Here is a 15,611-nt window from a genome sequence, read left to right as displayed (position 1 = left end):
GAGGGGAAACTGGGAATGGAGAAATTCGCATGTAAATAAAGAAAATATCTAAAATAAAAAAAAATGTATTTTATGAAAAAAGTCTTACCTGCTGAACTAAACTCAGAATATATATTTTTACTTGTTTGAGGCTTCCCATCTGGATCAATGTCCATGATTGTGCGCCACAATTCAGAGAATCTGGCTCGTTTCTCTTTGGGCATGTATATACCATGCCACAGTGCTTTTAGCATATAGTCAATATAGATCAAAATTTGTCCAGTCCTGGTATCATAATAAGCTGGAGGTAATTGACAAGAAGAACTCTGATCAAAATTAGCTTCTAAACTGATTGAAGGGATTTGATTTAAGCAATAAATTCCAATGGCCAACTCCCTTAAGATCTGATGGATTTCCCTGTAGTCTAATTGCGCAGTAGGGTCCACAGGAGTCAATAGGATGGCAGTGGAGAAGCCTACATTATTCATTTGACTCATGAGTCCACACGGGATGTCTAGTTGAGAGCGAACATCATCCTTGGCAGCCAGCCAGCTGACCAGCGCTGTTGTTAATAATTCTTGCACTTCACTTCGATCATATTTTTCAAAAAAAGCAGAGGCATTTCTTTGCACTGCTAAATTTTCCAGGAAGGTTTCTTCATCTTGTATTTGATCAAGTCTAACTATTCCTTTTTTTACTATCCTAAACATTTCTAATTAAATATAGTGTGTTCTTTTTTGAAGCTTCTGCAACAAAGGAAAAAGACAAGCAATACTATTTGTCATGGCAATCAAGTTGAATTTTTCTAGAATAAACATGTACTTTTCATCTTTCTATAGTTAATCTTTTCATGGACAATCTGTACTTTTTTCAACCTCCAACTAATTGAATTACAAGAAACTTAAATTGTAATTATAATTCTTAAGGTTGTAAAATCTTTAGCAACAATCACATTAAATTACTTGAAAAGCTCTACTTTTCAGTCAAAAGTTACTGCGAAATCTTCAGTGCTGACCACACAGACAGTTGTCTCGAAAGATTATATATAACATCTTAGTTTGTGTAAGAACATTCTACAATGTTTATACTCCAATGAAATAGCTCCCCTCTGCCTGTCCGTCCAGTTAAGTTTCTATTGCTGTGATAAATGCCATATCCAAAGGAACTTGGGGAGGAAAGGGTTTCTTTAGTTTCCAGGCCCCACAGCCCATCATCAGTGGGAAGCCAAGGCAGGGACTTGGAGGCAGAGATCCGTAAGAGATCGCTTACTGGCTTGCTACTGCAGGCTTTCTCACTTTGCTTTTTTATACATCCATAACTATCTGAGCAGGGATAATGCCACCCACAGGAGGTGGGGTCCTTTCATATCCATCATCAATCAAAAAAAAAAATGTCTCACAGAATTGTCTACAGGGCAATATGATGATTTGGTTGCTTGAGATTTTTCTTACATGATCTTAACTTGGGTCACTTGGTAAAAAACAAACAAACAAACAAAAAAACTAAACAGAACTTCATCATTAAATGTCATGTGGCTGTATTTTAGAAAAACATTAAATTTGTATATGAGAAGCTACTGCTTTGTATTTTTCAATGTAAATATTTTTAACTACCTCCTCCTCTTTTCTGCCTTCTTACTCAATTCTTTCTTACATTGTCCTTCCCTTCTTAGAAGCTCTTGAGACCTCATGGCCTCCCTCTTTTGTGGCGTTTCAGCCCAGGTCCTGACTCATCTGCTGAGCTGTTCCTCCCTCCCATCTACTCCTTTGCTCCAGAACAATTGAATGCTGTTTTCACAATAGTAACTATTACCTTTCCGAGCATCTAAGACTTTCCACATATAGAACACAGTACTTATTTTTCTTCTTTAATGCCATTTGGCCTTTGCTATAGTGATTTTTAAAATTTAGCTTGCATCAAAATCACCTAGACCTTCTTAAAATACCTGTTTCTGGATTAAACAGGGGTGGGGCAGAGAAATTGTATTTTGCAGTCAACGCTGACACTGTGTATAGAATCCAGCTTGCGGGGGCATTTTTCTACTTCATAGATGCCAAGATGTAAACTTAAGAGATTCCAGGTCATGACGAGGGTTCAAAGTTTTGAGAACCGGAACCCTCCTCCAAGACTTGTGATCATAATCAACAGGAACTGCCACAGTTATGGGAAGAGACAAGGAAAATGGAGAGGCCTACTTGGAAATGATTTTCTTGTCTAGGAGAGTTGCTTCGATGGTGGTCCCTAAAGTATTCCCAGGAACAAACAGCCGTTGCTTGGAATGGCTTCTCGTTGGTACTGAGTCACCCCACCAGAACTGAAGAGCTCGAGACGCTTAGGGAAGCTGGGAGGGCCTTACCTGTGTCGAGGGCTGAAGTTGGTTCGAAGTCCTGGGAACCCCCTGAGCCAGCTAAAGCTGTCCTAGGGCCTCTCACATGCAGGCTGTGCCTTAGGCCGAGAATGTGCAAGGTCTACAGATGGGGCAACCTCTGTACATGTTGCCCGATGGCCACAACCTAATTGTTGATCCCATGAGGACTAACACTCTCTCTAGATCTCAGCTCAGCCCCACACTGTCTCCGCTACTGCGCATTTGCTTATAAAGGAAACAGAAACCCCGGAGTGTCAAGGACCAGTGCTGGGCTGCGGTCCGTCTGGAATCCTAGTATGCAACAAACACTTACTGAACACTAATTATGAGCCACACAGCACGCAGGAGGATGAGACCACAGATAAAGGGAAAACGGCAAAATTCCAAGTGCTTGCCAATGTGGTGTAAGATGTTGACATTATCAAAAAGAACATCCATCCAGATGCCTGTGGAGTGACTTTTAAAATAGGGTGGGAAATAAGAACTAGCTACCCATGCAAACAATTGCTGAAATCGCTCTTCTGGAACAGGGTGGTGGTGTTGAAAGTTTGATGAAACAAACCACTCCACTGAACCCAAGGGATGTGGGCTCAAAACGAATATGTAAAATCGGGTGAGACACAGTGCGGAATTTTGAGTTTATCCCAGATAATTGGAGGTTAGATGCAGGGAGATGGCTACAGAGTGCTGTGAAATTTGAGGTGGGCTATTGATAATAAAAACATTATGGGGTTGCAATGTGCTGAAAATAATGTTAGGGTGGTCCTTGAGTTTCTATCAGGGTGTCAAAACAAGATTAAGTTTAGCTGTGAACATAATTCACCTTAAAGAACCTTAAAGAAACGGGCTGGTGAGATGGCTCAGTGGGTAAGAGCACCGACAGCCCTTCCAAAGGTCCTGAGTTCAAATCCCAGTAACCACATGGTGGCTCACAACCACCCGTAATGAGATCAGATGCCCTCCTCTGGCGAGTCTGAAGACAGCTGCAGTGTACTTATGAATAATTAACAAATAAATAAAGATTTATATATATATATATATATATATATAAAAGAACCAGCGAAACAAAGAAACATCAGATATATCTTTTAGGTATCAGGAATGGATTAAAATGGCAGCTGGGATGAGGCACATAAATTTATGTAAGTTTATAGTAACTGAAGCCAGAGGAGTGCTTGAAATCACCAAGGGAGAACATATTTTATCTTGTACAGAAACCTATGATATTTAAAGGTCATTTAAAGGTCATTTGGAACCGGACAGTGGTGGCACACGCCTTTAATCCCAGCACTTGGGAGGCAGAGACAGGTGGATTTCTGAGTTCAAGGCAAGCCTGGTCTACAGAGTAAGTTTCAGGACAGCTGGGGCTATACAGAGAAACCCTATCTCAAAACAAAAAAGGTCAGTTGGAGGAGAATCAGAGCTACGTAATAGGACTGACGGAGGGAAGGAGAGAGAGGGGGTGGGGGCAGGCAGTTATAGAGGTTTTAGGGTCAGCTGAAGATAAAGAAGGGATAGCCTGGAAAGCCAGAGTTTCAACTGTCATAAGCCAGGGATGTTTCATGAATAAGGGAAGGCCATGGCCAACTGTTAGTTGCTGCTGCCAGGTCAGGGGAAGTTTAACTCCTCTGAATATTACACTGAGCAATGAAATTTAGTGGCTAGGGAAGAACTTAGGCTCATGTGTAAAACTGCATTTACCAGGAACTCAGGCACAGGAAGGCCTTTGTCAGGTTACTCTGTCAGCCTCCTAACAATTCTTTACTACAAATAAAAGGATCAGAAAAGTGTGTGCCCTAGATATAGACCCAAACAATGTTACAAGGTGGTTACCAGCTCAGGGGCGTGGGGGTGATACTGAACTGTGGTGGGCTGAGATGGGTGTAGGCAAGATGGGCTTATCAGATTGCTATGAGTTTGATACACAATACAGTGAGTGACACTCTTGTTAGGTAGATGACCATTTCTGGATTTAGTGGAAAGAAAATGGTGTAAGTACAGATAAGCTAGAAGCTGTGGTGCGCACAGCAGGTTATAACTAATTCTGCTGGCATCTTTGCTCTTGGATTCTTTCACTCACAACTTTTGAGAAATACATTTGTCTAAAAAGTTCTGAGGCTGTGAAGAAGAGACAGGTCTTGGGCTAACTGATCTTTGTGAGTGGCTAAAAATGGGACAAGTAGATTTGGGGGACCAGACAAAGGGTCTTAAAGGTTTAAGTAGGAAAATGAGCTGTAAAAGGAGTACTGAGTCTTACAAATATAAATCTCAAATTCCTTAGCTTCTCAAAACTTTAGTTGTAGAACCTTAAAAGTCCAAACCAAGGCTCCTGGCAATAACAGCAACTGAATTATGTGTAGGTATGCTCCTATGAAGACCATGGGGAAGCAACCTGTCCATGGTCTCACACTGATATTGGTCCCCCATCCCCATATTTCTCTGAACATTACCTGGGTATGGTAGCTTACATTCATCAGACAGAGTTGGGAAAATCAGACTCAATCCTGACACTGTCTATTAGGAGTCAGTGTGAAGTCCCAGGATTAAAACCTCAGTCCTAAGACTAGCAAGTCAAGTGCCTAGTTCAAGTCAGGGCCTCGGCTCCTTCTCTCCAGCCATTTATGAACTCAATGCTCACAACCTCACTCCCTAGAGTCAACAGTGTGCTTATAGAAGTCAGGAATTTACACTCAAAAGGATCTAACACAAGAACAACCAGATTGAAGTAATGCGCAGGGCAACGTACCAGGGTGGGCAAACGACCTTCCATGCCCTCTGTGCAATCTGGTCCTAAAAGCCCTTTCCTGCATACTTGTAAACTGGAACTGACTCATCAAGTCTTTGAAGAGCTGGATGCTGCTGCATCTCCAGCCCTCTCACTCCACTTCTCAGGAGAAACTTTTAAAAAGGCCAACTGTAACCCTGTACATTCTGGGCTTTCTTCTAATGACCTCAATGCTGAGACCATCTATGAAACCCCTAACTTACCTCACATGTCTGATCAAATGGAGCTTTGATGAGAAAGGTAAAAATGAACACAAGGAACTGTGAAACCACTACATCCCACAGTAAGGCAGCAGCTGTTTATTTTGAGGTAACTGTCACAAAGTACTGTTACATGGTAGAATAATCATATTATGATGTAATCTTGAGAGAGGTTTTCTAAGGTAGGATTTGGAGCCTTTCACACTTATCAGATGCCTTCTCATTAGTTTTTTCCAGTTTTGCAATTCTAGATCCAAACTGTATGGCCCGTTTCGGCAGAAGGGCAGAGGCTGGGAGACCAAGTTCCATAGCTGCAAGGCGTAAAATAAGCTTCTCACCAACTCCACGGGGCAAAGCCAGGTCTACCTTTTCCCAAACTGGCAGAGAATTTAGGAAAGACACAACATTTTCATCCAGGAAAGGAAATCTAAAATTGATAAAAATAAATAAAAAAAAAATAATAGTGATTACTACTAAAAATAGTCTGTTTATGACTATCTACACATTTTAATGGCAAAATTTAACTACATTAAAAAAAGTTATTTCAAAATGTGGCCATTTTATATACACTACAAATATAACATAAAGTCTAAATAAATCAGTTGTCTAAGAAAGCAAGAAATAATTCCCAAGTTTTTTCAGAGTATCTTTGAGCATGCCCCCAGTATGTTCATGAAATGCTCATGAATTTATGCCTGCTTTGAGTATGTCTACAGACTGAATTCTGAGTAATGGTCTGCCCTTTTGTTTGTTTACTTTTCTATAAAATTAGGGGGGTTCCTCTTTTTTGTTTTGTTTATAATATCATCCCATCTTTTACCCTATACCCATACTCAGAAATACAATATAGTTATACTGTATTACCTCTTGTAAAAACATGCTTCATCAACATTCTCATCTGAGTGTAGCATTATATAACACCTTTGGAATTAACTACTTCAGCAGACAAAGTACTCTCCTCCTTCAGCTATCTGGTGATAACGAACTACATTTCTTTTTTCCTTTTCTTTAACCCTTGACCATTTCTCTTTATATTCTTAAAAGAGAGAAAAGCTTACATACTGTGTAAAATAGTATTAATTATTTATTTAAAATAGTCTTAAGAAGTAGACCAGCATTAACAATATAATCTAGACTAGCACTAGCAACACAGGAACACTTGGGCAAAGGCAATCATAATTCAACGGAAGGGGCAAGACCATGAAAAAAAGGTTGGGGATGATTCTCAGACACACAAAGAGGGAAGCAAATGTATTACGAGATGTCCCTGTTTTCATGAGGCTTACATGACTTCCTCCTTCTTGCCAACTGAATCGTTTTAACAAAATGTCATTTATTAGCTAAATAGTTTCACTCAGTTTTATTTTTGAAGCAGGGTCTTGCTATGTAACCCACACTGGCCTTGAACTCATGATTTTCCCAACTCTGTCTGATGAATGTAAACTACCATACCCAGGTTCATAGTTCAAGTGTTCACACCATCACACCTTCCATTATCCTTAATATTTAAATTAAAAATGCTGCACTTAGCCAGGTGGTGGTGGCGGCGCGCATGCCTTTAATCTCAGCACTTGGGAGGCAGAGATAGGCGGATTTCTGAGTTCGAGGCCACCCTGGTCTACAGAATGAGTTCCAGGACAGCCAGGGCTACACAGAGACCTGTCTCAAAACAAAACAAAACAAAACAAAACAAAACAAAAAAAAACCAATAAACCCAAGATTTTAAAAGCATAGATGAAAGTGCCTGGGTCTCTGTGAAAATTTTATACCCTCTGTAACAGTATTAAATCATGTTAAAAAAAAAAAAACACTTAAAAAAACACTTAATAGACAGAAATCTAGGACTGGGACCTCCATAGATTACTATAGTAGTCATGCCTACACAGACAAAACCAGATTCTACAGTATCAGAGGAGAAAGTCATGGTGGGTCTGAAAAAGCCTTAAACTTCCTGTGCTTGGCGCTTGAACAGTCCTGCTTTCCTTGTGGTCCTAAAAGAACTACCCATTCCATCACTTCCCAACATGACTGCAAAGTTGCTTATGAGGAAACCACAGCTCCTAGGCTCCATCAGCTTTGCTCTTGACCATCGCTAAAATGTAGAGACAGCATGCCCACTCTCCTGCTTTGCATGGGACCAATCTCCAAGGGAAAAGGAATGTAAAACCTCCTTTGTATTTTTCTTAGAAAGCATTCAGTAATAAGTTACCTTGCTTCCTTTCCATGATCACCAATAACTCTGTCATCACGACCAAGGTTTCTAGAAGATATGCGACCCAATTCCATTGCTATTTCCTCATTCAATCCTTCTAGGCCAAGAGACTGAAAGCGGGCACGATGACGGGAATAACCTGCCAACTGCTCATCTGCACCGATCCCAGTAAGAATCACCTACAGAAGAGTAAAGACAGCCAGAGACACGACAAGAGGATAAAGAAAACGACTTGTGTTTTTCTCATGCAGGCTAAAGAGTTATAGTCCTAACATTTTAGGAGAAAAACTCTAAGTCAGAAAACAGTAGTACAAACAAATACACTGTACTAGAAAGTGTAACTATAATACAATACATTCATAAACCTTAAATGTTGACAGCTTCAGTCAAAATTAGGTCTCCTAAATCCTGAGCAATGGTCCTGGAGCATACCTTTGCACTGCTCTTGTAAGATCTCACAGTATCCTGGGTCACCAACCAACCGATTCCTCTAGAAGCAAACCAGACAGCACAGCCAATGCTATCATCCAGAACTGTGTCCGACGGCTGAACTAAGTGACATATTCGAGCTCTTCTTAGTTTTTGTAGTTCTTCAAGAGAAACATTAATTTCCACAAAATTCCAAGTTCGCGAAGGGTTGACAGACTGCAGTTCCTTTAGTCCCGCTTTTCCTGTGACTCGATCTGGCACCTCAGCATCATCAGGACCCTCAGCCACAGCAGTGCTCTGAGAGGACTCTTCAGAAGGAATCTCTTGGTGGTTTTGCTGTTTTCTTCCTCCTATGTTAGGAATAGGTAGCCCTGTCTTTTGTTTAGGCACAAAAGCCACATTCAGAAGATCAATTGGCTCATCTAAAGGAATATGACGATCAGCAAGGGCTGCGATCACCATAGAGTCAACACCTCCAGAAAACAGGATTGCAATGTTTGCTTTCTTACCACAAGTTTTTAAAACTTCCTTTGATGCCAGGTTCTCTTCCCTAGCTAAACATAAGATGCGTCTCTTGACTGCAACACTGAGGACATCAATGAACTGCTGAACTATTTTTTTTGTGTGTTCATCTGTAAGAAATATCTCAAGTGTCTCTCTTGTACCTGGGATGTTGGAACTGTTTTTACAGTGGCTTTCCAATGGAATCTCAGGCAGCTTCTTATTTAAGGGAACGACAGGTTTTGAGAGGTACAGTTTGGCTTCATTTATTACCACTGATACAAACTCTGGCAATTCTGCTGGAGTCTGAGTCAGGTCATTAGCACATTCTTCAGCAACATTATCCTTAGAAATGTATTTCCAAGGATATAATTTTAACATCACACATCTGGAAACAGCAGCAGAATTGAGATCAATCTGGAAAATTCCAGATGCTGGAACTTCTTGCCACTGGTCTGCAACTCCAGATATCTGGGCACCAACTGACGAAAGGCAGAAACTCTTGCCTAGATTACTAAACTGCCAAAGCAAGCTACGCCGGCCAAAAAAGTCCCTACCAAACCATAAGTGATGGCTAGAGGCCTGATAATATATAAACGACCATGGACCTTGCACTTTAGAGAAGAGCAACAAAATTTCAGACTCATTTTTACAGGCAGAAAGGCTATTGAACATAACCTGGGTGTCATTATCTTCTGCTTCAACCTTTACTCCATTAAACACTTCTCCATTCCATAAGAACACATTGCCATGATCATCTTCCACAGGCTGGATAGTCAGAACACCCCTTAAGTGAAGAACATGGCCAGAGAACACACACTGATAGTTCACAGCAGATTTGAACAGCTGCCTGCTGCTATTTGGGCCCCGCCGTCTAAGGTTATACAGCAAATCCTCTTTTAAATCTTTACCGAAGTGTTCAACAGAAAAGCTTACAGAACAGCAAATGCCACACATGCTTATGTGAAGTCAGGCTGACTGGGTCTTGACTTTGGTTGTCTCTGAGTTTTCTAATGCTTGGTACTCTTTTTTTAGTTCGTCTAATGCATCTGTTAGGAGAAAATGAGAAAAAAATATTGAAGTGAAAGTTCTAAAATATTTACCTATTATTTCATGAACAAAACAGGCTACTTCTCAAGATTAAACCATATGAGATACACTGTAAGAATGCTGGAATAATTCACAATGCTTTAGTGACAAACAATGCTGATATTTTGGTAACAGTTTCTTTCCACTGAGTATACACTTTGTCCAATCACTTGGTTAAACATCTTACATATATAATTTTTAAATACTTCAAGACCTTAGAGCACTAGTTCTTAACCTTCCTAATGCTGCGACCTTGTAACAGTTCCTCATGTTGTGGTGACCCTAACCAAAAAATTTATTTCGTTGATACTTTATAATTTTACTACTGTTGATCACAGCCACTTTCTACTTCTCCATCCATAGCTCCTTCTACTGGGGTGTGTGTGGGCTATGTACCAGTAGCAACAATGGTAGTGAATGGCAGTTAGTACACAGAACCACAACTGGTGCAGTGACTATGGAGTGCTCAACTCTAAACTGGACATCTGTATCATGCTCAAAGCTCATGGATAAAAGAGGGGACAGGAAGACCATCGTAACAACAAGAGACTGGGGGGACTGCTGCAAGACAGTGTCTTCTAGACATGCTGGGGTTGTTATGAACATGAACTCTCTGCACCTATGGCTGCCTGCCCAAGATCAAGCCAATCCAAATCCCAGCCCCATCCCCATCAGAAGAGTCTTTTTAAAACTGTAGGCATCTGCAGAGTGGTTGTAGTGCACCGCATGCCTTTCATCTCAGCACTTGAGAGGCAGAGGCGGGCAGATCCCTGAGTTCAAGACCAACCTGATCCACAGACTGAGTTCCAGGACAGCCAAGGCTACACAGAGAAACCCTGTCTTGAAGGACACCACCCCCCCAAAAAAAATCAAAAACAAAGAACAAAAACAACCTACTGTACATATCTTTGGAAGTCTAACTGGAAAACAGACCACTGTACTAAATCCATACACACATTTATTCAGATACGGTTTTAATTGAGGCACCACTATGAATCCCCACAAAAAGCTTATAAAAGGTTTTCTGTAGCATTCCATATATAACTCTGAAAACAAAACCAAAAAGACCACCACTCACTTTTGCTTTCAGAAAACATTTTTGTTCGATCTTCAAGAAAGAATATGTTGCTGTTCTGTTGCTGCTTGTATACTCTCTGCAAAAGAAATTTACAGCGTCAGGATGTGACTTGTAAAGTGATGCTGAACAGGTTCCTGTTATCACTTACTCTTGAACTTCAGGAATATTCAAAACAGTAACTTACCACAGATAAACAATACAAAGTCACTGAGTACTATGCCATCCAGAAATGGTTGTCTGTTTAGCATGTGTCATCACACATATACTTTCAGTAACAAAAGCTATCAAAGCCACAGGTTTATAATTTACTTCATAAATGAATAATACATGGCGACCTTTCCTGATCTAGGAAGGTTCTTTTACATTACCATACAACACTCTAGTTCTTTGCTGCCTTCACACTTCAGACATTTACTATACTGTCAACTCTTCACTATAAATGCTGATGAATGCCTTTGCAGTAAACACATGCATCCTCACAACTGCTTACACACCAGTTACTCTGGTGTGCCACACAGCATTTGCACATTTTGCCAGTTTGATCTCCAAACGTTTTTGTATTAATTTACCTTAGAATCTAATATTTCCCAAATGACAATATCAAAATGTTGAGAATGTCAGTCATTAGATAATCACAGATGATTTATGAACAATTTCATAAAAAAGGCATTAAACGGGTTAAGTATTTGGAATATTAAAGTTGTCTGTAGAAAACTTCATTCTTTTTTGTTAAAATAAAACATTTTTTTCATCTTTGAGATCTATTGACATATACAGAAAAAACAAATTTAAAACATGCAAAAACAAACTAGGATACTGCTTTAGTTTTTAAATTATGTTTGAATTTTGTAATGTTAGCATAAATGATCTAAATTAAAAAATTTTAATGTACTATATACTATTCAGATTTCCACAGCAACTCACCCGATTCTTCTTCAGGTTAGAAAGTTCATCCACAATAATTTTCTGTTCTTTAATCTATTAAAGTAAAGAAAAAAACTAAAGTGGAAGTTTCCAAAGTATGTTTAGTGAGAACATTTTCCATCACTGCTTCACAACTAAGGATGGGATTGGGGGTATAAAGGACTGCCTGTCTAAATGGACGCTGTCTAAATGCAACAGCACTCAGTCTGGAATCAGCAGAAGACAACTGGAGGAGGAGCTCAGACCTGCCAGAGGCCAGTTACCACACCTCACATCTTTAACAGGGTAAGACACTGTGTACCCAAATTAATGCCAATCTTTTAAGCCAGGCATTGGTGGCACATGCTTTTAATCCTAGCACTTGGGAGGCAGAGGCAGGTGGATTTCTGAGTTCAAGGCCAACCTGGTCTACAGAGTGAGTGCCAGGGCTATACAGAGAAACCCCGCCTCAGGAAAAATAAAACAAACCAAATCAAACCAAAAAATCCCTCAAAACCCAATTTTTTAAATTTTATAAGGTCTTGCTGTAGATTAATAAAAACAAAAATAAAGTGAAGGTGGGTTCTCCTCTTTATCAACAAAAATGGTTTTATGATATATGCACTAGATGACAGCCAGACATTAGAATACCACAAATGAAATGGTACTGGATGCTCTACTTTCAGAGATAAAGGATCTCCCACCATTGTATCATTCTATTTTGGATATTAAGGACTGCATACTGCTGGTATTGTTAAGCTAGGTGTGTTCCTCACCACCAGATGAAATGCCCATCTAGGCAATAAGACTACTAAGTACAGACACAGCTATGCAGTGTCAAGAGGCTTGCTATGGTAGTAGCCAGAGTGTTCCAAACTCATCTGCACCCTTACGTCTCCACACTGGCAGTGCGGAGAGTTGTACTAATAAACTACAAAGCCACATTGAGTATACCCTCCTTGAGATTCAAGTCTTCTTGCACAGTGTTTTTATGCTCATTACAGGAGTGGCAGGTATATATCTCACTTTAAGTGACACCACAGTACACTGTGGTATAGTAGGAATTAGACAATGTACCGAAGATATTGTCTGGGACAGAAAAAATACACAATTTAGGATGTTTAATACCTGAAAAGACTATACCCACACCCCTCAACTCTACACATTCAAAGATTTTTGTCTGTAACTTAACTGGAAGTTAAGATTACTGGTATAGTTCACGTATGGGGGTGCCTCCCTGAAATCCTGGCTATTAGGCAAGAGAATAATTCAAGTAATACTCAAACTACAATATTTGAGGCTGGCCTGAGTTACTTATGAAACCCTATCCTAAAGGAAGAACGGAAGGGAAAAAATTAACTTGCTAGGGTCCTCCTTCCCCTTGTTGAATACTAGAGATGACCAAACGGTTGTTTTTAGGATCACTTAAAGTTGAGAATATATTTTAGGGTAACACGCAGCTGAGAACATCGGTTAAAAGGCTTTTGCCGGAGTCTGGAAGGACAGGTACAGATTTCTAAACTCTGATTTTGTGATGGACGTCAAGGATGGGTGCGTGCGTGCGTGCACCCAGGGTGGGTGCTTGGCTTAACTGGATGAAGCACAGCTACAGAGCAACAGATCTATGTGTGAAGGGTTGGAGGTGGCTCGTGGTGCAAAAGCGTAAAGGGAAAACTTCATTAAGACCTCTGCCCCAGTGTCACGGCTTTTTTTTCAGGGGACATGCCTCCATCATCTCAAACCTGCACGGCGGCGGGGAAACCAGCTGCTGGTGCTGAGAATGGATGGGTGAGGCTACTGGCACAGCAGCGACAGCGGAACCCGCCACCCACCACCCTTCCCCGGAGTCCCACGGCACCTTGCTGCTAAGGGCCTCGGCGAGCGGAGTCGATGTGTGGGTGGGCCCCGGCGCGGCGCGGTCGTCGGGGTGCACCCCACCGCTGGGCATTGCCACGCCGCGTCGCACGCCAACAACTGCTACTGAGGATGATGTAGCGGCCCGCAGGCCCGACCGGAAGCCTGGGTTCCCTGAGGAACCCGCCCTTTCCGGCACCCCGACCAATGGAGTGCGCACACTCACGCTTGCGCAGTGGCAGGCGCGTGCGGAGTGGGTTGTGAGTTTAAAAGTAGCTGTGCACGAGCGCAAACAGGTTTTAGGCTGAAGGTGCGTGTGGCTAAGCTGCAGAGTCTATGAATGGTCTATGTCGCCGCCTAGCGGATCCTATGTAAAAATAAATCACTAACGCTGGAGCAGTGGTGGTGCACGCCTTTAATCCCAGCACTTGGGAGGCAGCAGAAGGAGGATTTCTGAGTTGAGACCAGCGTGGTCTATAGAGTGAGTTCCAGGGTAGCCGGGACTACACAGAGAAACCCTGTCTCGAAAAACAAAAATCAATCACTAATTAGTATTGTGCCTAACACTGTGATCTTGGCATTTCTTTAGTGATATTCTTGGGTGCTCTTTGATTTGGTTTTAACATCTCTTCTTCTTTTTTTAGATTTACTTATTTTATGTATGTGAGTTCACTGTCTCTGTCTTCAGACACACCAGAAGAGGGGATCAGATCCCATTACAGGTGGTTGTGAGCCACCATGTGGTTGCTGGGAATTGAACTCAGGACCTCTGGAAGAGCTGTCAGTGCTCTTAACTGATGAGCCATCTCTCCAGCTCCAGCATCCTTTATTCTTTTGTGAGTTGACTAAAATTTTTGACGTGTTGGAAATGCACAAGTGAACTGGTATAACTAAAGGCTTGTACATCATGAGTTAAACCCACACATGCATCTTAGTGGTGCTTCGAGTTAGTCTCAAATTGTTATAGAACTAACTGTACTTTTAATTTTTTTCTGTCTCGATTTTTTTAAACGTTTGTTTTTGTTTCTGATTTGCACAGCCCTGCTAAGTAATTTCACCCCGGAAGCAATGATGATAGGGAATTTACTTTTACAGTCTACTTTGTGGTATCTGCAGCATGACGGATACCTGGTCCCTTTTAGAAGAGATGGTAGATAGTCCATTTTGTCAACCTCTTTGTGACCATTGACGGGAAACAGTTCCTCGATCTCAAGATGGTCATTGTCTAGGGCAGGGGTAGGGAAAGACAGGAATAAGTCCTGTGGGTTCTGTGAGTTTTTATGTTTCCTTTCAACCCGAGACTGAAAGTTGTGAAGTGAAGCACGAAGGTCTCTGTGTGTCTGTGTGTCTATGTGTTAGAATGCACATTACATCTCACTAGGTGAATGTCAAATAATTTCCTACTTTGGATCATATTAACAATTATTATTCATTTATTTTTATTAATTAAATTCATCCTTAGACATATTTTTGCACACACATACTGACCATGACCAACCTCTACCTACTTATACCCTGTCTATATATACTTGACTCCCCACCATTCAAAGGGTTATCTTGAAGATCAAAAACTTAATATCTGTACACTGTTTATCATTAGTCTCAGGCACATACTAAGGTCTAAAGACGTTCATTAAACATCAAATCAGAAAGGATCCCAGAAGGTTTTGACAAAACAAAGATCCTGAGCTGTGGATTCCTTTGGTTTATTTCATAATAAAGATTCATTTTCTTTTCCAGGAATTTTCAACGTGCTAGAGTGGCCATAGCTAATGGTTTACAAACAAATATGTGGAGACAGTTTTGTTTGATGGATGGCCTTTAATTAATGGAACAGGGGAAATGTAATTAATAAGATTTAATAAGATAAAGTAGGGGCCACTTATAAGATGACAGACTGAGCCACTGACTTTTTTTTTTTTTTTTTGGTTTTTCTAGACAGGGTTTCTCTGTATATCCCTTGCTGTCCTTGAACTCACTCTGTAGACCAGGCTGGCCTCAAACTCAGAAATGTGCCTGCCTCTGCCTCCTCTCAAGTGCTGGGACTAAAGGTGTGCGCCACCACTGGCCGGCCTCCACTGACTGTTTTTAAGGAGCAGAGCTAGCAGCAATCTCAGTAAGGAGATAGTGCTGGACTTCGTCTAGGGTAGAAGTGGGTGCTGACATAAGACTAAGAAGGTGAAATCAAGAGATAGTGCTGGGCATTGTCTAGG

General features: G+C 41.0%; 3 protein-coding genes across 7 annotated transcripts in view; all 3 read right to left on the bottom strand.

Moving 5' to 3' along the window:
• Nucleotides 1–5,428, bottom strand: part of Ankar (ankyrin and armadillo repeat containing) — a 71,120-nt gene extending 65,692 nt beyond the window's left edge. For 2 of the 5 annotated variants that reach the window (XM_031367391.1, XM_031367395.1), the window contains exons 1-2: nt 2,175–2,308; nt 89–725 (exon numbers count right to left, since the gene is read on the bottom strand). In XM_031367391.1, the coding sequence (XP_031223251.1) occupies nt 89–689 (601 nt within the window). In that variant the 5' untranslated portion in view covers nt 690–725; nt 2,175–2,308. Of the gene's footprint in view, nt 1–88; nt 726–1,924; nt 2,111–2,174; nt 2,309–2,335; nt 2,648–5,335 lie in introns of those variants that run through there. The other 3 variants (XM_031367393.1, XM_031367392.1, XM_031367394.1) reach the window with 3 other exon arrangements.
• Nucleotides 5,409–13,619, bottom strand: Asnsd1 (asparagine synthetase domain containing 1). The gene is made up of 6 exons (XM_031367399.1): nt 13,403–13,619; nt 11,566–11,619; nt 10,642–10,717; nt 7,977–9,523; nt 7,542–7,723; nt 5,409–5,759 (listed from the first exon to the last, which is right to left on the bottom strand). The coding sequence occupies exons 4-6, from the start codon at nt 9,429–9,431 to the stop codon at nt 5,510–5,512; spliced, it is 1,887 nt and encodes a 628-aa protein (XP_031223259.1). The 5' UTR covers nt 9,432–9,523; nt 10,642–10,717; nt 11,566–11,619; nt 13,403–13,619; the 3' UTR covers nt 5,409–5,509.
• Asdurf (ASNSD1 upstream reading frame) lies at nt 5,426–13,619 on the bottom strand. Its single transcript, XM_031367405.1, has 6 exons — nt 13,403–13,619; nt 11,566–11,619; nt 10,642–10,717; nt 7,977–9,523; nt 7,542–7,723; nt 5,426–5,759 (listed from the first exon to the last, which is right to left on the bottom strand). The coding sequence occupies exons 1-4, from the start codon at nt 13,490–13,492 to the stop codon at nt 9,444–9,446; spliced, it is 300 nt and encodes a 99-aa protein (XP_031223265.1). The 5' UTR covers nt 13,493–13,619; the 3' UTR covers nt 5,426–5,759; nt 7,542–7,723; nt 7,977–9,443.
• Nucleotides 13,620–15,611: the final 1,992 nt, after the last annotated feature.

The sequence above is a fragment of the Mastomys coucha genome, unplaced genomic scaffold, assembly GCF_008632895.1.
Source record: "Mastomys coucha isolate ucsf_1 unplaced genomic scaffold, UCSF_Mcou_1 pScaffold14, whole genome shotgun sequence".
NCBI classification, from domain to species: Eukaryota; Metazoa; Chordata; class Mammalia; order Rodentia; family Muridae; genus Mastomys; species Mastomys coucha.
Note: the sequence above shows the minus strand (reverse complement) of the source record. Positions and strands in the feature narration are given on the sequence as shown.